The sequence below is a fragment of the Neofelis nebulosa genome, chromosome 1, assembly GCF_028018385.1.
Source record: "Neofelis nebulosa isolate mNeoNeb1 chromosome 1, mNeoNeb1.pri, whole genome shotgun sequence".
NCBI classification, from domain to species: domain Eukaryota; kingdom Metazoa; phylum Chordata; class Mammalia; order Carnivora; family Felidae; genus Neofelis; species Neofelis nebulosa.
In genome coordinates this window covers 185058431-185086165 of record NC_080782.1, presented here as the reverse complement: position 1 = coordinate 185086165, position 27735 = coordinate 185058431, and the positions used below count along the sequence as shown (strand labels likewise).

The window sequence follows — 27735 nt, the reverse complement described above, 5'->3', positions numbered from 1 at the left end:
CACTTTGGATACACTTTGAATGGTACAGCTCAATATTTCCAGATACAGTTTTCTTCAACTCTCTAGATATTTTGACAAAAATTTTTAGAAAAAAAATGATTCATTTGAAAATCTTCACAGGTTAATTATTTGTACGTTTATATTTTTTTTCTTGCCAATCTTTTTGTTCTATCTTTATAGCACATTCAACTATGAATAAGGGGAAAAATGAGTACATCAAACATAAAACCATCAATGGCAGTTTTATTAGCAGCTAAGATTGTGTCTTTGTTTATAAGATTGATGCTATGAACTGAAATTGAGTTTGAGGGAATAGATTCACCTAATCCAACGATGTTATTTCTTGTCAAAATAATGAAAGATGGGAAGTTCCTTTATGTTGCAGATCACTTACGATCAGTTTGTGGGACTCCTTATGTTACACTACTTAAACATTCAGTGATTGAAGTTCTGGCTACACATGATGATTTTTAAAAGATAATGGAAAAGTCTCTAAAATTCCATGGAATTAAGTAGAGGAAATCCTGACACTCATCTTTCCTGAGACCTTCTGTGTAATTTAAGCAATATAGTGTATCATTTTCTTTTCTTTTTTTTTTTTTTTGCTTTTTATCTTAGATTTTTAAATTTCCTCTCATTAGCATAGTCATAATGACTGCAAAAATAAGTATCCCTAAGAACCTGCAGCTTCTTTGAATTACATACATATCATTCTTCCTACCCAGACACTGAACTATATTCATTTAATCTCTCTAACCAATAATTGTTCTCCAAATAAGATCTACAAATAAGATCCTCACATATCTTCATATATCAGTTAATAACTTCACATTTCTTATGATTGAGTCGCAAAAGGTTGAGTCTTCAAAAAATGTTGAGAGCTCCAACAATTAAATGCTTTTTTTAATTCTATTTGATGTCTTGTTGCTGTATGTGTGACTCATGCGCTAAAAAGAAGGGTAACAAAAAAATTCTTTTGAAAGGATTCAATACCCTAAGATGAAACACTAGCCAGCCCTAGATCAATTCATGTTTCCTTTGAACTTTATACTAATTACACAATTATGTGTCATTGCATTATTATTTTACTAAATTTCAAAGCAAAAAGACTGATTATCAGAGAAGTTAATTTTCAAGTGAAAAGGTCAAGGTCACTTGTAATTAGTTTCCTGTAGAATTCTATTCCTCGGGGGTTAAAAAAAAAAGTATTGTAGAAGGAAAAAAGCTAAAGAAACTCAAATATAGTGTGCTCCTTTAATCTGGAACTCTACTGAGAAGAGTAGTCAGAATACAGAAAGGCAGTATTAACTTTAACAAAAGCAATAGGAAATTATTGGGTGAACTATGATCCTGTAGTAAAACTGAGAGGTCTAATCGCATCCGGATATGTTGTAAGATATGGGTTGGACATTACTTCATCGTGAATCCTTTAGACATCAATAGGAATGTGTTTTTAGACCTGGGGCTGCATAAATATAATTTTGAAACTTTATTCTGAGGTTATTTCACATGTTTCCATACATTAACACATAGATGCATGTGCCTTCTTGCTAAATACTTCATTTTTCAATGTCATCCCAAGAAGTGCTGAGACTAAGATTTCATTTTCCCTATTTTGTTGGATTCTGTGTTCCATGTCGCATAACACAATATGAGGGCTAGGAAGAAAATCACATTCTCTAGTTTAGAAATCAGTTATTTCCAGTTTTTGTTGTTGTTTTGTGTTATTGCAGCAATGACACACAGCACTTTCATGCAGGTATTCTTTCTATCATAGGGCAAACACCTTCCTAATTCACTAAGTGTAAACTTCCTGACAAGTGACTTTTTTTCTCATATTATTCTAATATTACTGTCATATTTTCATACTGTCGTATGTTTTATACTGTCATATATTTCACATATTCCTTCTAAATTGTGGGTGTTTTGCCTGATTTCCATATGAATATATATGAAAGGGATTCATCACAAAGAAATGTATTTATCATTTGAATCCAGTTGAAACAAAAAGATACAAAATTTTATTTAAGAGAACAGGTTAAGGGTGACTGCGTGACTCAGTCAGTTAAGTGTCTGACTCTTGATCTCAGCTCAGGTCTTGATCTCAGGTTTGTGAGTTCAAGCCCTACATTGGTCTCTGTGCTACGCCTGAAGCTTACTTAAAAACAAAACAAAACAAAAAACAGGTTATTTAGAAAGTATACACAGTAATTTAAAGGTGGTAAGTTAAAAAAAATATGTTGCTTTATCTTTTTGAATAGAAAAGGAGTAAGAATTACATCTTTTTATCTTTTTCTTTCAACTTCCTTCCTAACTTCATGTGTGTGTGTATTTTACTAAATTCCATCTGAATTTGTTAAAGAAAAATAACTATGTAGTTCATAAAGAAATGTATTTTCAGTACTGAAGCTAGACTACACATATGGTAAACAAAACAAAACAAAACTGTCACTTTTACTATAAAGGGTATTATGGCAAATGGCATTATGTAAATGATCCTAGGTAAACGGTACTATCGGAATAAATAAAAATAGATAAAATGATCTTCTTTAAAATATATAATGAACTATCATATGGAAAATAAAGTTAAGAGTTAGCTGTGTTAAGGAGGAATATTGGAATTGAAAATAGGTAGGAATTTCTAAGAATTAGTCCTAGTAAATTCTCAATGGGAGTTAAAAATGAATATTCATAGTTTGCTGAATTCTTTCAAATTCCCTTTACATAGAGTGCCTCAATGAGTTTTCAAAAATATTAAAATTATTAGAATACTATTATTTTTTTTCATTTTAAAAATAGGAGATATGAAATTCAGAGAATCTAACTGTTTTTCCTAAAAAAAAAGCTGCTTTTCCACTGCTACAGTACAATTATCTCTAAACTTTCCTGAAAATGCACAAGCAGAAGATTTATTTTATATGTGTTAATAAACAATAAAATCAACTCTGAAAAGTAAGTTATTATTCCATTTATGAAAACACTTTGACTCCTATAGGTTAAATAAGTTGCTCAAGGTCATGTAATAGACCAAGGAAGTCGAATTGGAATTCATATCTTTCTGACCCTGAAGTAGATGTTCTTTTCACATTATTCTAGTATCACATTATCAAGGTTTTGTAGACAGAAATTATTTACTTAGATAGACACTAGACTTGATGTTCTTGGAGTACCCATCCACTTAAAATGCTAGATATATCATTTTATAATTACCTACCTGTTTAGGAATATTGTATTTAACTGAATTATCAGTGATCCAGACCCATCTTACAGAGGGGAACTTTTTCATTACTGAACAAGAAATAATACATTAGTTAAAAATTGAAACATTAAAATATGAGTGGGTTGCAGAAAGTTTTCAAATTTTGATAAGCCATGTTTCTTTTGTATCATTGTGGCTGTACAAAGCACATGTTTCTGAGGTGAATTATCCTGAGCAAACTTATCTTTTAAAGAATTGTGTCAAGTAAGATTTAGGGATTGGATTGATGATAGGATTATAAACAGCCTATGGCTTGCTCTTCTCAAAGCATCTTCCTTTTACTCTCGAAATGGCTACTTTATTATTTTATCTGAAATTCCATGTTTTAAAGCTTCATATGATTTTTCAGCTGATAAACCTCCTAAAATGCCCACATCTTGGTGTGGCTGTAGTTGAGATAACTTGTTTTGATTGTTTTGTTTTAGTTTGGAGGTAACAGCAACAATTCAAAGAGGAAAATCAATCCACTTAGGGAGAAAAATAAAAGAGTAAAACCCTTGTCCCAAGGGATGCCAGAGCATGAACCTTCGTGGAGCCCTGGCAACCATTTGGCTATGGGAGGCTAATAATCACATGACGGGAAAAGAGGCATCAAGCATGGAGAAGGACCAAGAATACAAGGAAGCAGGAATCAAACGACCATCTTCATCCAATTTCTCAACCTCCTACTTTTCATCCTCAAGTTATAATCTTTTACAAACTGACCTTTATAAACTCTTTCTATTCCATTTTGTTTTTAATACCTATTAGGAATTGTTTCCTAAGGATTGCTGATTCCATCATGGGAAACCAGATAGGTAAGTTTAGAGTTCCCACAAGTTCCGAGGCAGGTGATGAATGAAAGACATAGGATTTAAAATGTGGGAGAGAATCTACTTTCAGGGTGGGTGTGTGGGAGGGCATGGGGGTGGAGCTTACTTGACCTGCATATTCTTATAACCAGCAGGCATGCTATGCATTACTTGCATGCCTTTGGCTGCCCATCTACGGTAGAGAAGACAGAATAAAACTGTGACTATTTCTATAGCATAATGTGGGGTGTGTGGAAAAATCAAGACCTCCTTCTTAATGAAGGTGTATAAGCATTGCCTAGAGTAGGGTTTATGGATGTGTCTCTGACGAAAAAGGAAACAGGCAATAGGGTTAAAAATCCAAAGGAATCAGGACATGTATTTTATAAATGGAAACCAAGCTCTTCATTATACAGCAAATTTTGTTGTTTATTCTTAATTACCTACATGAATCAAATTTTTTAAATTAGGCAAATTTACTCCTGTGTTATCATATATATCACAAATATAATGTTGAAGGTGTGAATGATGAAGAATCTTTATTGAAGTGATTCACCAGTGTCTGAAATACATGTGTTTCTCAATACTTCTTTTTGAAATTAAATAAAATGTCAACACATGTAGGGAGACTTCAGGTCTCTGAAATATCAAAGATTACTTTTTATATTGATAAGTTGAAGGCATGAGTGGAAGCTAAACAAACATATTCAAAATTAAAATATGATAAATGTGATGAAAAAGTATGATGTTTGCAAATGTGAATAATATAGTGTTTAACCCATTCAAATGACATGGTAACAGATTTTGAAATGTTTTTTTAAGATCATCGTAAGATGAGGAATGATAAGACAGTAGAAGCTGGAATTTTCTAAGTGAGGGAAATCTGAACTTGAGCACTACTTTGTGTTTAACTCTGGGCATTTTAATTTCATGAGCCTCATTCACCTACAGGTAAGATGGTAGTAATGACATTACTTGCATGTTTGGCATGAGGCCTAAACTAAATATATATAAAGCATGTACAACTGAGTATAGATAGGCTAACACTAAATTTTAGATAACTTTATCACTTATGTATAATTTACTTATGGGTAGATCTTATAAAAGATCACTGCTAAGGAAAGTCCAGTTAAGCTCAGTTTTAACATTGTAACTACACAATACTAATCTTTGTAACTTCACATTTTTCTCTCTTAAATGTTATACTCTTTTAGACATGCAATAATACATAGTATTAATGGTACTCAAATATTAAATATAAAGACTAAAATGAATTATATTATAAATAAACTATTTTTAAATTGTATGTGATTTAAATTTTTTTTACTGTTTATTCATTTTGAAAAAGAGAGAGAGACACAGTGTGAGCAAGGGAGGGGCAGAGAGAGAAGGAGACACAGAATCTGAAGTAGGCTCCAGGCTGTGAGCTGTAGCACAGAGCCTAATGTGGGGTTTGAACTCACAAGCCATGAGATCATGATCTGAGCCAAAGTCAGACACTCAACCAACTGAGCCACCCAGGCACCCCATAAATTGTATGTGATTTTAAAATCCTTCATGTAGTCTCTGCAACAAATGGACATCCACATATGAAAAAAAAAATCTAGATTTACCTTTCACAAAAATAACTCAAAATGTATGGTAGGCCTACATATAAAACTCATAACTATAAAACTGCTAGAAGATAACATCAGACAAAATCTAGGTGATTTAAAACATGGTGATGATTTTATAGATACCATCAAAGGCATGATCTATATTTTAAAAATGACAAGCTGGATTTCGATAAAATTAAAATCCTCTGCTCTATAAAACATACTGTAGAGAGAACGAGAAGAAAAACCACAGGCTAGGGGAAATATTTGCAAAAAACATATCTGATAAACATCTGTCATCCAAAATATACAGTGAACCCTTAACATTCAACAATAAGAAAAAACCTGATTAAAAAATAGGCCAGGGCACCTGGGTGGCTCAGTTGGTTATGCATCCAGTTCTTAATTTCGGCTCCGGTAATGAGCTTACAGGTCCAGCCCAAGTGCACAGAGCCTGCTTGGGAATCTCTCTCTCCCTCTCTCTCTCTATGCTCCTCCCCTGCTAGCACTTACTCTCTCTCTGTCTCTCTCAAAATAAATAAATAAACTTAAAAACATAGGCCAAATAACTTAACAGACACCCAACCAAAGAGGATATAAAGATGACAAAAATATATGCCAAAAAATGCTTTACATCATATGTGATCAGGGAAAGACAAATTAAAACAACAATGAAATATCATTACACACCTATTAGAAAGGCCAAAATCTGGAATACTCGCAACACAAATACTGGGGAGGCTGTGGAACAACTGAAACTCTCATTTGCTGCTGATGAGAATGAAGAATGGTTATAGCCACTTTGGAAGACAATTTGGCAGTTTCTTACAAAACCAAACAAATGTTATTATATGATCCAGCAACTGTGCTAGTTGGTATTTACCCAAATGAGTTAAAAACTTATGTCCACATAAAACCCAACATACATATATTTTTATTTTTGTTTTTGTTATTTTTGTGTGTGTTTTTTTTTAAAGTATATTCATTTTGAGAGAGGGAGAGAGAGAGAAAGAGAGAGGGCAGGGGAGGGGCAGAGAGAGAGAGAAGGAGAGAGAGAATCCCAAGCAGGTTCCACGCTGTCAGCACGGAGCCCAACTCAAGGTTTGAACTCATGAACCGTGAGATCACGACCTTAAGCAAAATCAAGTGACAGATGCTTAACCAACTGAGCCACCCAAGTGGCTTATTAAGTGGCTTATAGCAGCTTTATTCATAATTGCTCAAACTTGGAAATGACTATAATTGTCCTTCAGTAGGAAAATGGATAAATAAATTGTGGTATATCCAAGCAATGGAATATAATTCAGCACTAGAAAGAAATAAGGTATTAAGCCATAAAAAGCCATGGAGAAAACCTAAATGATATTATTAAGTGAAACAAGCTAATCTGAAAAGGCTGCATACTATGATTTCAACTCTATGACTTTCTTGAAAATGCAAAACTATGAATGGAAATAGTAAAAAGATCAGTAATTGTTGAGGGGTGGAAGAATTAGACAAAGCAGAGGATTTACAGGGGAGTGAAAATATGCTCTAGGTTACTATAATGGAGGATACATACCATTATGCTGGTGGATACATATCATTGTAAATTTGCCAAAACTCATAGAATGCACAGCATCCATAGTGAATTATAGTGCGAACTATGGAATTTGGGGTGATATTTATGAAACAATGTATATTCATCAATTGCTATAACCGTACCACTCTGGTAGGGAATGTTGATGGTGGGCAAGCCAGGCTTCTGTGGAGCCAAGAGGTATGTGAGACCTTTATTTTCTGATCAGTTTTGTGGTGAACCAAAAAACGCCTTAAAATTGAAGTTTATTTAGAAAGAAAAAATAAGGGGTGCCTGGGTGGCTCAATCTGTTAAGCATCTGACTCTTAGTTTCGGCTCACTTCATGATCCCACGGTTCATGGGTCTTTACCCTTTATTGGGCAGCACAGAGCCTGCTTGGAATTCTCTCTCTTTCCCTCTCTCTCTGCCCCTCTCAAAATGAATAAACTTAAACAATAAATAAAAAATAATAATTAAAAAATTCCTCAAATTATAAAGTTGTTTCTCTAGGATTCAAATGATATATTTACTGAATTGATGATCTTTATTTTAACTTACAAGCACTGGCAAAGGTTGTTTTGTTGTTGCAAGTAGAGGTCTTAAAAATAGAATAATGAAAATATCTGATACCACAATCTCTATGTGTAAGGTAATTCTAACAACATTTAAGTTACATGTTTATACATGAAGTTTTTAATTAATGCAATGCATCATGAAAACTATCTGTATGTATTTTCTTTGTCAATGTTTAAGTCTACGAGATAGAAGAGAAAGTAAACTCATACTAAATTGTGTTTAAAAATATGTAGACTATTGATAAATAGTAATTAATTATTCTGAATTTGAAAAAATAAACTACATTATGAGTTCTATCTGCCATGTGCACATGTTGTTCAATATAGTAAATCATTTAGCATTTTTCCACCTGTATCTAGAATGTGCTTATATGTCATTTTGAACAATCTACAGTTACATGATATATGTCCAGAGTTACGGAAATGTCTGATTTTTCTTTCAATTAAATGTTTAGAAAAAGAGTGTACTACCTAAATACAGAAGCAAAGACATACATTTCTGTGTCTCCATATGGCCTATAAATATTCATGGTTATGACAGTCTGATGAAGACCACAGCCCTGAGAATAAAACAAAACCCAATAAAATAACAACAATAAAACAGGGTTCCAATTCTGATCTTGTTACTCTTACTAGTTATATAATACAGGACAAATATTTCAAACCTTTTATTTGTTAAATAAAAAAATAGAATATATAAACTCTAGAAATTTATGATGTTCTGATATCTGAGAAATGTGTCTGCTTTGTCATAATACAATGTCTTCCCCGGTAAAGTACTGCAGAATGCCAGGAATAGGCCCAAAATGTGTCTATGAAAATCTTAATTGATGAAATCATATGTAGCATTTAAATTGATCCTATTCTTCTAGAATCATGACTTCTCTGAACTCTATTGTTAACTTTCTTATTCTACCATGTATTGCCTTATGATACATGTGAATCATAAAACATGGTAACAGGAGCTTATATGTCTTTGTATTGCTTATACCATTAAGTAATGGGATGAAAACACACTTATCATCCATTCACTAGTGGTGATTTCATCACTGATAACACTGAATTTAAAATTGAAGGCATTAATTGGGGCAAAAAATGATATTTTGTGTGTACAATCTGTTCAAGTCCACCTATAATGCCAAATATAATGACATGACAATTAAATGACCAGAGATTTTTTTTTTTTTTTTAATTTTTTTTTCAACATTTTTTATTTATTTTTGGGACAGAGAGAGACAGAGCATGAACGGGGGAGGGGCAGAGAGAGAGGGAGACACAGAATCGGAAACAGGCTCCAGGCTCCGAGCCATCAGCCCAGAGCCTGACGCGGGGCTCGAACTCACGACCGCGAGATCGTGACCTGGCTGAAGTCGGACGCTTAACCGACTGCGCCACCCAGGCGCCCCTGACCAGAGATTTTTATACTAAGTGAGCAAGTCAAAATACCTTACTTAAATGCAGATTACTGATTTTTCTAACTGATGGAACCTAAGATATGTAGGAGGCAGTAACTACTTGTGGAAGGTCTTCTGCTTTCTGTTTTAAAATTATGAGACAAAAGTACTCTATTTAAAAGGTGTACAATTGTAAGTTATTTTAATTGGAAATACATGAATGTTTGTGTGTTGTGTGTGTGATCAATTTGTTGTTTTGCATTGTTTCTATTCTTCACTAATCTTCTGAAAGACATTTACAAACAGAAGAGTACTTGTCTAGTTTTGATTACACTTTCAAAGCAGCTAGAAGAGAATTCTACATCTGGCTGTCTCCTCTATATTACATATACATAAGAACGAATGTATATATAGTCAACATAAATTCCTCTTTTAAAAACTAGTTGCATTCTATAAAACAGATACTGGTGTTTATTTCCATATAGTACAGAAATTTATTAAACAATATAGTTTTAATAATATAACTCTTGTAATTGAAAGATAAACTATTATATCGAACTTTTAATTAGAGACAGTTATGGTTAAAAACCTCAGGGAATCTTGAAACAGATGAAACAGATGTATGGAATTGAAAATGCAAAAAGGAATATTGTGTTTTTAATAAGTTATCCATTCCTTATCAATGAGATCAGTCGATATGGGTGCTCAGATATAGGATCATTCCTCTTGAGACAGACTTGTAATTGTCTCCTTTCTTATCAAGAACAAGGTTTTATAATCCCCCATCTTCTCAAGAAGAGAACTGCAGCCATTTATGCCTGTATAATAAAAACGTTCATGGAAAAGAAATATAGAGGAGTCCTTAAATCCATTGTAGAAACATTTCTTAATTACTGAGAGATCTAAACCTCTCTTCCCAAATAGTCAGCACTTAATGCACATGGATAATTTTCTTTTCACGTAGAGAATAGTCTCCAATGATAATTATGTACAAAGTCTTACATGTGGAAGTATTTGTTGAGCTTTCTTTATTTATTTGTGTCTGTTTATATTAAAAAATGTGTATTGTCAATTCTTCAAATTAGTAGTATCCATCATCTTTTTCAAATGTTTGTACATTAGTTACCATAGAAGAATAAAAATAAGAAATAACTTAAAGAAAAAAAGTACAAAATAAATTACATGTATATTAAGACTCAATCTTATTTTATTATTTATTTATATTTTTAAAAGTTGTGTTTAATGACAAGGGGATACTCATATCACATTTTCAATCCTAGATCAAAGTGTAAGCCTTTTAAATTAAGTGGGTGAAAATATCAAGGCAGCTTAAAGGCCATTTAGCTGGTACTTCAGTTTACTTACTACTAGAGTTGTAAAGACAGGCTTTCTTCTTCCATGTTATAAAGATGATTCAAAATGGAGAATCAACATTACTGATATAATCCTTTCTTACATGTATTATAAAATCTCCATCCAGTTTGGAGAGCAATGGAAGATTATCTGAAGAATACTTTCATATATTTGCAGTAAGAATTTTCATGGTTATTTAGTGACAAATGATTTCTTAAGTAAGGATTAATGCCATCTATGTCTAACAGGTTGACACATTAAAAAGACTTGATCCTGTATGATTATGCACTAGTATCACTATCCTACAAAAATTCAAGATTCAGACATAAATCAGAAGCTGCACTGATATGCAGTGAGAAAACTGTAACTTCCATGTACATCAAGAAAAAAAACTAGGATAATTATAAGTTTATTTTGTTGGTTTAATTGTTAGAATGTCAAGGTACATGGGAATAAGGCTGGGGATACTGAATTCAGACTTGGGACTTTGAATCTAACAATTAAAGAAAGAAAACACACTGGCCATTTAATTAAGCAAATAATCAAACAGGGACTATAATAAAAGTGTATCTTTAGTAGGAGTGAGAAGAAATAGAACATGCAGGTAAAATCACCAAAGTTCTAAGTGATTATCACAGGTCACATGACCCATTAAGAGTTAAAGACCATCACTGGCTGTTTCAACTCTCAACTACTTGTAGTAGGGAAGCAAATCACACAAGACAGATCCCATTATGACTGAAACATTTAAGCCTTTAAAATTTGTTACCCTGTGGGGCACCTGGGTGGCTCAGTCAGTTAAGCGTCCAACTTTGATTTCGGCTCAGGTCATGATCTCATGGTTCTGAGTTCAAGCCTGTCATGGAGCCCTACATGGAGCCCTATATCAAGCCCCACATAGGGCTCTATGCTGACAGTGTGGAGCCTGCTTGGGACTCTTTCTCTTTCTCCCTCTCTCTCTGCCCCACCCCAGTGCTCTCTCTCTCTCTCTCAAAATAAATAAAGAAACTTAAAAAAATAAAAATAAAACTTGTTACCCTTTGGAAATCATAATGATTTCTACAACATTAATCCAGACTCCCACCGGATTTTAGTTTTGAAGTTATATTTAATTTGGAGGATATATTTACATGACTTAATATATAACTTTCTTCCATCTTGATATAAGTTGGAGAATGAATATTACTACTTTAGGTGATTAACAATGAAAGGCTTAAAAAAATTACCTCACCTAAAAAACAAGAATGTTCCTAAGGACATGTCTCTGTCTGCATTCATGGATCCATTCCAAGGATCCTCCAGGCATGGGAATTTTTTAAGTCTTTCTAATACCTCTATGCACTTGATTGGAATCAGATAATATTGGCAAATACTCTAGTGAATAGAAGTAGTGCAATAACATGAAATCTCCTCTTGCTTTGTTTTTGTCTTTAGAATGTAACTTTTAGTCATTATTGTGCTGATTTTTTTTTAGTGGATAAATATATATAGCACCCCATATACACAAAGATTTTCCCTTAATGAGTGTAACTCACTAAGAATTCTCATCTTTGTTCTTTCCAACCTTGCGCATTAGTAGAGAAATTTAGGTTTTCAATGAACTCTTTAAATACATAATCATTTATTGTTTTCTGTTAATATATGCAATGATTTAAAAGAACACCTAGTGGGGCACCTGGGTGGCTGAAGTCAGACTTGAGCTCAGGTTATGATCTCATGGTTCGTGAGTTCAAGCCCCCCATTGGGCTCTGTGCTGACAGCTCCGCCTGGAGCCTCCTTCAGATTCTGTGTCTCCCTCTCCCTCTCTGTCCCTCCCCTGCTCGCACTCTGTCCTCTCTCTCTCTCTCTCTTGCTCAAAAATAAATAAACATTAAAAACTTTTTTAGTAAAAAAGAAAACCTAGTGTTATGATATCACAGCATACTCATAATTAGGTTTCATACCAGGAAGTACAGACCCTTACTGTCTTTATCAGCAAAAAGGCTTCTTATTCAAAATCAAGGAAATAATGTATAATTTGCTAGTATTGCAGACAGTTGGTGTTGAAACCAAAACATTTAATAGAACATTCAGGAATCACTAAAATAGTAGTAGGTAAATTAGAAAAAGTCCTTTCTAATTTGAAATATGTTCCTTACTAACCCTGTGCATGGATCTGCATGGTGTTCAGAAAACAGAATTAGATCACCTTGATTAATTCTATTTTGCCTTGTGGAAATCTGCTGTGTCATTGATTCTATAATCAGAAAGAAGAAAAATAAATCACTTTCATTTGTAGTCAGTGGGAAAACAATCTGCTGGAAAGGGGGAACTACTGGTCAGACTTAGGTCTGGCTCCATGTCAATCATACCCAGACACAGAATGGCCTTTTTGCAGATAGTGAACAAGAAGCTTCTGTGTAGATAACAGACAGAAATCTCCTTCTCATGCATGTACCCCAGTGCATGCGTGTGTTTGCGTTAATCCTGACTTGATTGAATTACAAATCAAACTAATTGAAGAAAGTTCATTTAAAAAGAGAGTTTTCATTTTATTTTTATTGTCGTGAGTGGTATTTTTAATCTTCTTGAAAGGCACCCAAGAATAATTACCTTTGTGAACCAAAAATATACAAAACTGTACAGAATAAATAGTTCATAGAAATCTAGCTATACTTTCTTGTAAAATAAAGCTACATTGTCCCACTCCTGAGGCAACTTAAAACACTTACCCTTAGACGTGCCTTTTGCTACTAATTTATGGCAACTATCAGTTTACATCAATAAAGATTTTTAAAAACACAATTTTTCCTATTTGTTTTACACCTGTGAATTATTACTTGCCACAAGAAACATATTTCTATCATGGTCATTCAAATTTACAAAGGATTAATGCTATGAAAGAAACTAAACTTAATTTATGCACTAATCATATTTACAATTGAGTATCAGTAGCATTTTAAAAATATCCCAAGGAAAAAAAATGAACTTTGAGCACAAATGACATACCTTAGTTCACAGCAGCATTGACAATAAGATTGTCCACACAAAATGTGCAGAAAAACCAAAAAAGTTTGCCTATTTATCCACCTGAACTATTAATCACTCCTATTTTCAAATTCAGAAAGCATAGCAGTGGTATTTTTCTAACCCTCAAATGAAAACTTTGAAGTCTTGGGCTCCTCATAGCTTACTAATTCAACCTTCTATTTTTTTCTTTACTATTACTAGTGGTAATTTTGAAGTTCCAGTTCCTTTTGCCTTTATTTCAAGAAAATTAGGTGTATCTGACAATGTACATTTTTGTGGTATATACTGATTATATAAACAATATATTCCTTACATATTATAATAACTACATATACAGTTATAGCTTTTAAATGACAAAACCCAATTCTATTTCATCCACTGGTAAAGTAATTCAAGAAAATAAGGGTTGCTTAAAGACTCAACCCTCTTAGATGTGCAAGAGGACTTTTCTGAAACACTTTTAAGTATATGGAGAAATATTACTATAATCCTTGGATGATTTACATGCAAGGATTTATTTTATCGGGGGTAGGCAAAATTGCCCAAAGACAATGCAATGGCTTCTCCCAATGATCCCTGAGTTTCTTTTTCTTCTTTTTTTCCCATAGGATTACTGCTGTGCTTTAGTTCTGATTGATGACACACTCATGTAAGGCACTTATTTACAAGGATTGGACTTAAGACAGAATCACAGCATTTCTACAAAAGCCCCAATCTCTCCATCTATGTTTGCTGCTCCAGGACTTCTAAGTAGTCAGGTTCAGCATGTAAGTTAGCTTTAAGCTCAAAATACTCATTTTTAGTCTGTTCCACTAATACCTTCCTGGGCCTTGAGTACATTAAAGTTTCCATTAATTTTAACTCTTCGTGGGCTCCAGGATAATGTACCTCCATGTCAGGCTGGAGTTGAGCAATGTTCTTCCTTAGGTATTCTGTGATTCCCAGTTGCTGAAGTTCTCTTTCTTTCTCTAAAATGTTCCTATATAATGAACTGGCATCCTGAAAAGATAAAAATTCAGTTGATTGGTCTGTGGTTTTGTATTTCATATTTGACCCTGTGAGTGGTGAATGATTTTCCCGTTCTAAAAGACTTCTTTGGAGATGTTTCGCATCACTTCCGTCTTTTTCATTCCTTTCTTCTTCATCTTCCAAATGCTTTGGGCCAAAGGATGGACTTCTATAGACATGAACCATGGGACTCACCATGTGCTGCTCATAGAGTGATGCAGTGGGTCTCTCAGTAGTGTGGTGAGTTGTTTTATGGCCATACATACTATACTGGAGATGGACTGGACTGTTGTCTCTCATCTGCTCATCAGCTTGTTTCTTTTTGTATCTTCTCCTGCGGTGGAGAACAAGAACCACTATCCCTGCAGCACAGAACACAATGGTTATGAACACAATCAGCAGTCCTAGTATTAGAACAGAGAGTGGTACAGCATCAGTAAGTGATCTCAAAATAGTATCAGCTGTAGTTGTGGTTGCAGGGGTACTGACAATCATGTAACTAGTTTGAGTTGGCAGGGATGGGTTATTGACTAAACCAGGGCAAAGAAGTTCACTAGTTAATGCTTTTAATTCCTTTTTGTCCAGGTGCTCTGGAGAAGTGCAGAGGATGTCATCTGTTACTGTGTTCTTGCTTAGTTTTTGTAGCCATTGTTGCAATCCAACCAGGTCACAGGAGCAATCCCAGGGATTGTCCTCAAGGTCAATCTGAGTCAATAAGTCAAGGTCATCCAAGATATTACTTACAGGGAGATGGGTAAACTGGTTTGTTTTCAGGTTTATCCTTGTTAGGGAAACCCCTGAAAAAATATGTGGTGGTAAAACTTGCAGGAGGTTGTTATTTAAATAGAGGACTTTAAGTTTAGGCATTGGGTTAAAGGTCCCTGGCAATATTTCCTTAACTGCATTGTATTCAAGATATAAGTATTCAAGATTGTGGAGACCAAGGAACATGCCTCTACTTAATTTGGTCAGGTGGTTACCATTTAGATAGAGCTTTTGCAATCTTGTCAGATTCATAAATGAGCCTTCCTCAAGAACCTCAATACGATTATTTCCCAAGTGAAGCATTTCCAAAGTGAAGTATTCCACTAGATCAGACTTCATTAATGTATGGATAATATTCCCTGCTAGCACAAGCTTTCTGGGATTTTGTGGAGGAGGTTTTAGATCTGATAAGCTTTCAATATTGCGCTCCTGACAGTGTACTAGAAGTCCTGATGGGGATAGTACTTTGCAGTTACAGGGAATAGGACAGTAGGGTCCTGGGAGTTGAGTGAATGGCTTTGTAATATAGGGTATCAAAACTGGTGCTTTGGTGGTTGGTTTTGAAAGAGGTGTGGTTTTGGTTGACACGTGACTTTCACTCATTGAAGAAGTTGCTGCCAGATGTAATGATCCTGATGGATCCTCGTGTTCTTCATACACTGGTGGGGTGGGGCAAATTGATTCCTTTTTCAGTCTGCTTAGTATACTTCCTTTGAAAAATGGAGGGCTGTTGCAGACGACATCACCAATTACAGACTGTGGAGGCATGTTTTCCAACCAAATTTTTAGCTCTAATAAGTCACAATTACAGGTCCACTTATTGTCCTCCAATTGGAGGTCCAATATCCGGCCAATGTGTTCTAAAAAGCCAACATAAGGCAATGTTTGCAACTGATTTCCACGAAGATCTAGATGGGTTAAAGGAACGAACCGAAATATATTTGGAGGAAGACTCTCAATGGCATTGTCATTTAAAATTAACACTTTAAGTCTGTTAAGCTTGCTAAAGGCACTTGGTTCAATCACTGTAATGAAATTGTTATCTGCTTGGAGGAATTCCAGGTTTTCCAGTCCATGGAAGGTATCCTCTTTGAGAATTTCTAATGAATTGTGATTGATATGAAGTTGCTTAAGAAGGCCAAGGCCATTAAATGCACCAGACTCAATATCTGCAATATTGTTAAATCCAAGGTGTATTGAGATAGCATTGGTAAGCCCAGAAAAGTCATTTGTGTGAAGCATTGTCAAGCCATTATTTAATAAACTTAGGTGGAAAGGTCGTGATGGTGGTACACTTATTTGGGATAACTTCTTGATACCTTTTTCTTCACAATTTATTAGCATTGTGCCATCTTTTTCCTCACAATTGCAAAGAGAATCACAAGAACCTCTGGTCGAGGACATTGGAGTTTGGGACTGTGAAGATATGCAGGCAAGGAGAGATGAATATAAGAGATGAATCCACAGCTTCATGTTGTCGTGTGATGAAATCTGATTCTGTAAAACAAAATGCAATAGCAATGCACTTTAGTGGGCAGAGGGAGGAAGGAGATGAACCTCACAATCACAAAATAGAAGGTTTTCCTCCAAAAGGAAAAAAAAATATTACTCTGAAACTATGAATACCTTCTGCAGCTACATTTTCTTTTATTTTTTTTTCTAATACTATGAAAAGCATGTTTTGCTTTACTTTGAACTTGCCCTGTGATAAAAATACAAAATTTAGGTCAAGGAGAATTTTAAATTTTATATCATCAGTGGTATTCACATTTGCCAAATAAACTGCATTTTAATAGACGAGAGAGGTGCTGCTTAATTGGGCCATCAGTACTTTGATATGATGTAAAGGTGTGTATTTGAGAAGATGCTGATTTTTTTTTTTTTTACACAAAGTTGATGAATCTAAGGCTGAAGGATACAATATAAGACAAATACATGATATTAGCCAGAAGCAGAGAATACTGTAGGGAATGCAAAAATGTTAGAAAGAGTTAGAAAAAATGTATGTATATATGTATGCACATATGCATTAATAATGCAATTCCTTTATTTATTTATATTTTTGAACTGGACGTTACAATGTAACATCTAATACTTGTGTCTGTGTTTTAACCTGTTTTGATGATTGGCTCAAGATATTTGTTAATTTTATCATCTATTTAAAAACCTTGAGGAAAATAAGTCTCTGACCATGTAAGATGGTAGTTCACTATGAAAAGAATTTCATTTTAACTATGCTGTCTAGGGCACTTTGTATAAGCTTGATAGTATTAGATACATATGGTTAAGAGTGCCCATTAAAATTTCACTTGTCGGACTGTATACTGAATTTCTAAAGGTAGGATATTTCCTGCTGCTTTTAAATTGTTATGTATGAGGTTAATATCATAACCTTGAAGAAGAAAAGCTGAGCTTTGTAACACATTTCTAGCTGCTGTAAATGAACAGGCAATGCTTCATATAAACTTCTAGCAAATGACTTTCTAACAAGGTCTTAAAATAGGCTTTAGGGCACTGAATGTCATCACATAATTAAACAGTGGATCTCCTTTATAATAAGGCTTAAAGTCACAAACAATGAACTCTACAACAAACTGCACGATCCTGAAACACTTGAGGATACCTCTAATTAGGTGAATAAAAAATGACAGTTCAGGATAACAGCATCATGTATTCCAACTTCTTAAAAATTTAAGACATGCAGCTGAAATAGCAATTTTTTAAAAGATTTAACTCTGAGAAGGCAGCAGTGACAAGATAAATACATGTAACTCTAGCGGTGTTTAGTGGCATTTCTTTCCTTTAAGTAGTATATCTTAAATTCATATAAATTAAATTGAAAGGTAAATAAACACCGTATCTCAAAACTCTTCAACTTTTCCAAATGGTATCTGCTTCTATTTACTTTTAATGGAATGTGAACAATAACTTTGAACCTAATTAACATTCACAATCAGATAGAACATTACCAAACCCCAATCAAGAATCCTGAAAAAAAAATTTCATCCCATGAAAATACATTGTTTTATTGAAAACATATCTAGTATGAAGTTTCTGAATGGTAAAAGGCAGCTGAGGAAATAAAACAGTATAGTGCCTTTCTATATGAAGGAAAAGTTAGCAGATTAAATGTTTCCATGGGGAAATTGATTTTAAACAGCTCAGAGTCTATGTTTAGAATCCAACGGTTTGTAGTTGGGAGTCTTCAACTTGTGGATTAGCTTCCACAAACACTAAAAGTACTTCTTCATAGATTACTAAGAAATAATATTATTCATTTCACCAGTCACATCATCTTGAGAAAACAATAAATAACTTCCAAATGACAATCTCTGGTTATTTTTTTAAAATCTTATATTCATTTTATGTTCTTCAAAATGTCCTAGGGAACAGTTTGCAATCTTTTCAGAAATGCACACAAATTTGAACACTGGTTCCATATTGACAACATCTGATCCAATGTTAAAGAGGTCAAAAATATGTATTTTCAAGTCAGGAAATAATAAAAGTAGCCTACAAAATACAAAGAGTCTTTTAATATTCTGCTTATGTTTTAAAATCAACAATGGTGTTTGGAAGTGCTCTCTCCTTCAGAAGGCATACATACTTAGTTTCCGACAACACACTGCATGCCATGAAATAAATAGTGGCATCTTATATTATTTGCTCCTCTGTGCAGCCAGCTGTTGGACTGTCTGCTGCTCAGAGAAAACAGGCAACTGCTACAGCATTAGTTGTGCCCATGAGTAGGAATGAAACTGGATATCTTTTAATGCAAAGTTATTTTTTTAAAGGACAAACAACACAAATTGAATCACTTTAAGATAATGCAAAAATAGGCATTCGAAAAGCCTGAAAACATTCATCTTACCTGTAAAGCAGAGACTCTTCCTGACGTTATCTGTAATGCACAGCTGGAAGAGATGTTCAAAGTAAATTCAGTTTCCTTACTAAAAAAGAAAACACCAACCACCACGTACTTTCTTCTCAAATTTCACTTTTTGGCAGGTCCCATTGCTTCATAAAGTTAAAAACCTCTGCTCAAAGACCAAATGCTGAGCATTTCATTGAAAATATTTCAGGCAGAGTGCATGCTAGATCATCCTGAAGCAGTTGCCTTTTTTCCCCAATTAAAATTCACGGCATACTTCACAGCTATGCTGACTTTTTTTGCATATAGTTAACCATTTGCAAGCTGCTGAACACAGGAAATAAACAAGATGTTTCACAGAGCTGGGATTGATCACTCTTGCTTTCTTAGGTTGTAGATCCAAGCTGCAGCAGTGTTCTCTTTCCTCCCTTTCTAGTCTTTCTTGTTAGCTCAGTTTGTTATTAGTCAGATTGCCAAGGGCTGGGAGGTAGGCGTAAATAAAGAGACTTCTTGGCTTTTGACTCAGCCTTTAAGCCCTTCCCCAGCAGAGCGCTTTACCCTGCCAGTGTCATTTAACACAAGAGACAGCTCCACCTTGGGACTGCTCAACTCCTCCTCTTTCTGCAAATGGCCTTTCCCCTCCCTTTCAATACCAGAGAGAGTGCAAGTAAATTTTGATGGAAATAATGATGTACCGTTTTAAACGTTGTATAAAAGCTAACTAACACATTATGTTAAATTCTCAGCTAGCACAGTACTGTACTGTTTACACACACGTGTGCAGAAAAGCTGCAAGCCATGTGGCCTGTAGAATGGTTGCTTCAGGTTCGGTTTTGCTTTTTTGGTTTTGTTTTTTACCGGTATTTATCGTTGAAATGGTGCACTAATTATTAAAATGTTCACGTGAACTACTTTCCTGCAATATTTTCAGTTTTGGATTTACCATTTAATTTTTTTAAAGCCTCATGTCAGAGACTCAGTAGTATACTTCATTATTTCTTTCCCTACAGCTAATGTTCAGTAATGAGACTAGAAATGAGGTTCTTTTGCAGTTAAGATAATATTTATTTGGAATGGAAATATTATTACTATGAAATTCATTCAGGAATCTTTATTACAGATGGTTATTGTTAATAGAACATTTTGCTTATCATTCTCCAAAATATGAAATGATGTCTTTTCAGGTAAAATGAAACAAGTTGAATGAGTATGTAGAAATTACAATATCCTGATTTTTATGGTACTAGCTGGAGAGAGCATTTTTTTCCTAAAAAGATTCTATTTATAAAGCTACTTGTTTCTTCAACTCTCAAAAGTTTCTGAATCATCACTAATAAAACTCTCAACTGTCAGATTCCTTATTTCCCAAAATGCCTGTGTTTTAAAAAATCATTCCTTCTACCTGCATTCTAAGTACCTGAACTTTTTACATCCAAAATGAATATATTAGATGCCATTATTTATTCATTTTGAAATAGTCTATGGTTAGAAACACCGTTCACCCTAGGTTCTAGAGGCTGCCTGTATAATATTAGGTCTCATTTCAGGAAAAAAAAAAAAAGGTTTTTATGTAGGTTAAATCATCAAAATGGGAGAATATCAGATTGGATTATTATTTAATGATTGTCTGCCGTTATGCATTCAAATTCATAAAGTTTTCATATCCTTAGTGTGGAACAGTTGCTTTAAAAGATATGGATTTTGAAGCAGTTTTTAATATTCTCTCATTCCTTAATATTATATTCTTTCACTCATTAAGTGTCTCATTTATTTTCATGACACTGGGTGTTTTAAAATGAAATAGAGATAATGGTATAGGTAGGGGGATGGGAAAAGATGATAAAGAGACTAAAGGAAATAAGAGAAAATGAAGGTAAGGAATTAATCTCAGGCCCAATTTGCTGCTCGCTGATGGCCAGGTTACATTAGCTTCACTCAATCTAATGATTTAGATAGGTAGGGACAAAATGGAGTTAGAATCAATGGGAAAACAAGGAACTAGTAACTTCCCTTCCAGCACTGTATACACAATTCTCCAAATGTGTTCCTTTAGTTTTGGAATCGAGGCCACAGGAGAAATGTTCTGGAAGTATAGTCTGTGGAGGAAAGTGGTTCAAACAGACACATGGACAAGTAGAATTAAATTCCCTATAGATCGACACAGGTTTCTCTCATTTCCTCCAATTTGATTATGTGTCTATTTTATCCATAATGTACACCTAGCAGGTATTTCAAGTTATTTATCTCTAATCCCTTACCTATACATGACATGTTGTCCTCATACATAAATTACTGGTCAATTCAAAGGTAAGGAAGAGGAGAAGTAACTAACAACCACTTTTTTATATTTATTATTCTTTACTTTTTCTCTAGATTTTGGGTGGAAACACAAAGAATGGTTGGGTAAAGAATTGTTTGAGAAGCATTCTGTAGCTTTGAACTTAGTTCAAAGGAGTAGTATTGATAAAGAATTATTCAGCATTACCTTAAACTCAATAGTAAAAAAAAAAAAAAAAAAAATATATATATATATATATATATATATATATATATATATATAATAGTACATACAAAATGATTATGGCTAAATCCATTATTCTCTAGATTTTGTTAATGGTAATTCCTCAGTTATTTCACTAAATCAATCATGCTGCCATTCTTTCCAAATTGCTTATGGCAGAATGTGTTATTGATTATTGGACATTTAATTTAACATTGTTTTTATTTTCCAATTGTTACATGGAAAAATACTTTCCCAGTGTATCTTTCTCCAAGTTTTAGCAATAAATTCAATAAGTGATCCTAATAAAACTAGATTTTATTAACCTTTCCACATAATTTACCCCCAGTGACTCCATATTGGAAGATGTTAAAACGTAATCAAGTATTTTTAACCACATAGTCTACATTATGTTTTATTGAGACTTTTAACTGCTTCTTAGAATGTGCATCTTCAAGGGAAAACATGAAAGTTCTAATTATAATGAAAATAACCAAGCAATCAGAAGAAATAAACCTACCTCTGTTAGTCATTTTAGAGCAGCAGTGTACATAAGGCAGCACAGTGCACAGTCATAACACCAGGACTCAGGAGAATGCCTTCTCTTCTCTGCTCATGTAGATGGGAGGTGGGTAGGGTGGGGAATCATTTTACATATCTAATGGTGACAAAGGCCAGATGGAAGAATATTTTATGTAATTTGTTGGACTGGACTGATAGTGCATATGGGACAAATAGAATGAAAAGATCAATATTAAGCGCTGGAAAGAGTAAAGAAAAATTACTAACAGTGAAAGAGATTGATTGATGCTGTACAGGACTAGCTCTACATCAGAACATCTGCCCACCTTTTTTCAGTGCCACATTTAAGTGGTAAAATGAAAACATATGTCTGATTGATTTTAACACAAGAATCTGGAAGGCTTGAAGAGAAAGGTCTTTACACTGTCTGTGGTGTAGACTGAGGTATATTAACATATTTTGAAGGTAGAAAGTATAACCCTTGGTGACCCTTTGAGGATTATAATACTATAGATGCATTTTAAATATTCATTGATGATTTCACTCTCTGAAGAGATATTTAAACAAGGAAATAATCCCAAAATAATGTCACTTTGAAAGTATGTACATAATTATTAAAAAATATATTCAAAACAAATTCTTGAGTAACAGCATTCCTGTGGGCTCTGTCTGCTATGTACTTTCAGAGAATTACAATGAAACTCAAGATAATGTTATTAAAATTTAATATTACAGAATTTGTGAGTAACATCTAAATTTACAGATATGTAGAAAACTTGTGCACTGGTTTCACAAACATTAATAAAGACATATTTCCTGTTTCTTATTTCAAGCTAAAAGTTTCTCTAAAATTGTATATACTTTTGAAAATGTGTATGTTCCATTGTAAAACTCTAAAGGAAAACTCTAAAGAAACAGAAAAAGTTAAATCTACTAACAATCCCAGAGATTAACTTCAACTCAAATATTTATTTTGTATTCCTATCCTGTTTATTGTATACAGAATTAATACCTCTTATAAAATTTTAAAAAATCTTTAAAAATAATAATGGGGCAAAGTCTACTTAAAATGTGTAATTGAACTTATTTACACAAATCTTATTCATAAAAGATAATAATTAAAGAATGTTGTCTTCTGTCTTTCATAATACTATGCCATACAGTAACCTTAGAATTTGTTTCCCAAATCTTGAACTTAGAGTTCTCTTTCATGCTTCACTGGAAGAGAAGCCTGAAACAATTTGCCATCTTTACTTTATTTTATTTTATTTTATTTTATATTTTTGGTTCTGTTAAAAGAATCAGAGCATAATGATCATGGATACTTTTTCTTTTGACAATAACATACAATTTAATAAAGGAACATGACCTTTGTATATAGAAGAATATAAAATTTCTCAACTTTTGGCAATAACATCTTGTATATGAGAAGGACATTTGCATATATTCATCAAGAATAATCACTGAGGAATGCAAATTATTTTAAATGTTTAAGCCTATAATTGTAATATGTAGCCATTTTTCCAAATATGTAAATATCATGTAATACCATGTAAATATCATAACCATGAATATCATATATCTCTCTATCTCTATCTCCATGTCTATATATATTTATGCTTTAAGATCATCTATATGGAGATGATCTCCATATAGTGGGATGAAAGTAATAATTTTACCAACCTAACAATGATTAGTTGACACTGAAATTTAAGTAGCAAACTTTACAGTGAAAAGTCTACATGTCTTGGAGTTTATATGATAGATACAATATTTTATAAAGTCATACATAAGTGGTTTAGGAAACTTGCCTTTTGCATTGACTCTTTAATAAAAAAGGTTAATTTGTTATTTAAATCTTAAGTTTCTTTCATGGTCAATTTGCTCTGAGAGCAAAGGTATAAAACTAATAATGGAATTGCTTTATTCTAAGAGAGCTTTTACAATCATACTTCCTGTTTTTGATTTGAAATCTGTTGACACAAAGGAACTCTCTGATACCTTTATTTAACCTGGCAAAACCTAAGCAAAACAAAACAAAAGCTTTCTCTTGGAAGCTTGGATTAGAAATTCTCTGTCTTCATGTAAAGTGTATTTGTGATTTCATAAAGTTCCTTACTTCAAATGGATAACTAAATATATATATATGTATATATGTATACATGTATGTATACATACATAAATATGTATGTATACATATATGTATACATGTATGTATACATACATAAGTATGTATGTATACATATCTATGTATATATACACACACATATATATATACATACATATGTATATGTATACATATATACAACTAAAAAATGTTGATGAATGTTTTACAATGAATAATGAGCAGTAGCAAGAGACAAGGTCCAGTGTAATAATGGTAGACTGGGAGTTACTTTGATGGTAAAGACTCCTCTAGGGAAAGCTATTATCTACTTGGTATTTTTTCTCTGTTACTATAGAGTGAGTTGCACATAGGAAACACTCAAATAAGTAGTTATTCAAGTTGAATAGTTTCTTTGTCTTTCTCACTATAGTGTAATCTTAGGACACTTACTATTCCTAGGGATGCATATACATTATATGTTTAAAATTTTTGTCCATATAACAAAAACTAATGCTAAAGATCAAGACTGAAAATTTTAAAAACTTGATTCCCTGGATTTTTCCAAATATTGTTGTTTGGCAGTTATTATAATACAACCTGTGTGACCAGATCACTTTGTTACCAGATGATTAATAATGCCAGGCAAATACCGCTGAATCAAATAAGCATGATAGATGCTCAGCTTGGTGGTTCACCTGCAGGAGATTTAAAATTTCTGGATGTCCTTCTACTGTCAATCACAGTTTGGACATCACTGACTATCCCTATTACCTACTGCTGTGTCATGAGGAATGTAACTTATTCAAACTGTTTTAATCTCGTAATTGTGATATTCACCCATTTTTACAAAACATGTCAGTTTCATTAAGTTCAATGTATTATTTTAATAAAATAAAACTGTACATATCATGCATATATGTACATTTATTTAATTATGCTTTAAAATCATCTATATGGAGATGATCTCCACATTGTGGAATGAAAGTAGCACATTTTCCAGTCTAGGCTTGATTAGTTGACATGGAAATCTAAATACCAAATTTTACAGTCATTTGGATAGTAATAAAATTTTTTTGTTACAATTGGATCTATATTCTGTAAAGAAAATAATTGACAATGAAACACATGTTCATTGAGAAATGGAAGTGCATAGTTCAAGAAGTGACTCAGGAATTATTCTATTTTGCATTATTTTACTTGATAACAATGGAATTAACATAAAAAGACAGTTACTGAACTATTACTATCATCACTGGAGTATTAGTATTAAACAAGAAAGTGAATAAATCATTAATGGCAGGTTTCATTCGATAATGTTGGCTGTTTTTTTTTAAACAGGAATCTTGATGAAAATTCCAAAACAAAATAAGGAATATTGCATTTTGGTATATAACATTTTAAAGAGTATAACATAACATAGAGAAAAAGCTTCTGAGTTGTAAATAATTCACTTAGATACACGGAGTCGTTCCTTCAAAATCTATATTCAATGTACAAAAAATGCATTTATCCCTTACCTGCATATCTACATGAAGATAAATATGGATATTTATTAATATAATTATCCTTTTGATGGTTTTACTGTATACATCTCACCTATATTAATCTTTAATCTTTCCTCTGAAATAATTGAGGCTTCCTTATGACTGTTCAATATTGTATATTTCCCATATAATATTACATGTTTAAGAAAATAAGGGCAATATTATTTATAACTTTCATGTTTCCCAATATTGTAATAGGACATAGACCATTGTGATATATAATAAATAATACCAATGAAATATCAACAGCAATAAAATTCTAATAAAAATTAATACCTAATAATCAAATGACTGTTTAAGTGGACAGATATCCTTTGTTGTTTCTTGGGGGTAGGGGAAGGAAAGGGAGTTGACAATTAATTTCAAATTAATTTTGGATGTATCATACGGGATTTTCCTAGGCAGTCTAAAATTTCAAGCCTCATAAAACACTCATTTGAACTATAAAGACTTTCAATTCCCTCCCTCTCAAAGAGTATTAAATTTGAAGTCACATGATACAGTAAGACAAATACTCCTCAAATATTTGTATTCTTTTCTTTGATTATGATCAGAAGGGCATTTATAAAAATTATTTCCTCATTTTCATTTGCAACTCCAACCTACTACAACTTAGGAAACTGATTTTTAGAAACCTCACAGCTTTAAACAGTTGTTTAGCAGTAAAACAATTTTAAAAACATAGCTTAACTATCTTAAAAAAGGAAGCAATTCAAAATAGCACTTACCTGCTTTTCCTTTCCATACATAGAAATTCATGTCTTCCACAAAAATATTACAAATTTTTGATACTATAGAAATCACTGTTTAATAATTCTTGGTTTGAGGGAAGAAGAAAAACTGAAAACAAGAGTTTTTAATCTAAAACTAATCTTGGATATTTGTATAATATTGTTAAGAACTAAGGGAATCATTCTTAACACCTCCTTTGGTTCAGAGCTTTTTTACTCTTTTAGTTCCCTCTAGTGGATATTTTTAAAAATTCTTAACAACTTTAAAAGCTGCAGAGAGCATGCTCCGTTGAATTCTTTAAACATGTAGATTATGTATGTAGTTGTTCCATTGCTGGCCTGTAACAATTATCATGATGTGTTAACAGTATATTTTAAGAAACATTTGACCAAATTTGAGCATGATTAGAAGCAAAGTATTACAGAATATAGTGTTTGTAAGAATAACTGACAATCTCCATTGTTTTTATTACCCATCATATTCTTAAAAGGGTTTATAAATGTTCCTCAATTAAACAACAACAACAAAGAACATGCTACAGCTATTTATTAGTGTCCAACTATCTTTTTAAAATTTTTTTTATCTTTAGATATTAAATTACTACTACTACTAATAAATAGTAGTATGTGTGTATGTATAATTGTGAGCTCTCATCATGTTTATAACTAGTGTGATCACTCTATACATAGTAACATATTTATTCTTAGAACAAATCTATGTGACAAGTGCTTTTGGAATGAGGAAATTGGTGCATAAAAGTAATATACACAATGTTACAGAACTAGTAAAGGCAGAGTCTAGACTTCAACCTATCTATCTATTCTGACTTCAGAATTTGTTTATTCAGCAGATAAAATTGCTAGTCAGGGCAAATATTCTCATAAGTGGACATAATTTGTAATAAGATAAGATTTTAGTCTTATATATAATAGGAATAAATTAAAAAAGAATTTGGTTTTTTTGAATTAAAAATACTTTTTCTAAAACATATTTCATTCAATACATAAGCATTAATGACAATTGTGGGCAAAGAATTGTATTGGTTGAAAACACAAACATGAACTTTTCATATGCATACATATATATGATTTGCACATAGATATATCTGAAGAACTGTATAATTGATCAAGTGATCTATATCTATATCGATA

General features: G+C 32.9%; 1 protein-coding gene across 1 annotated transcript; it reads right to left on the bottom strand.

The window, feature by feature from the left end:
- Positions 1 to 13032: 13032 nt before the first annotated feature.
- Positions 13033 to 19754, bottom strand: SLITRK6 (SLIT and NTRK like family member 6). The gene is made up of 2 exons (XM_058682146.1): positions 19180 to 19754; positions 13033 to 16805 (listed from the first exon to the last, which is right to left on the bottom strand). Exon 2 carries the CDS (start codon positions 16779 to 16781, stop codon positions 14259 to 14261), a length of 2523 nt encoding a protein of 840 aa, XP_058538129.1. The 5' UTR covers positions 16782 to 16805; positions 19180 to 19754; the 3' UTR covers positions 13033 to 14258.
- Between the last annotated feature and the right edge of the window lie 7981 nt (positions 19755 to 27735).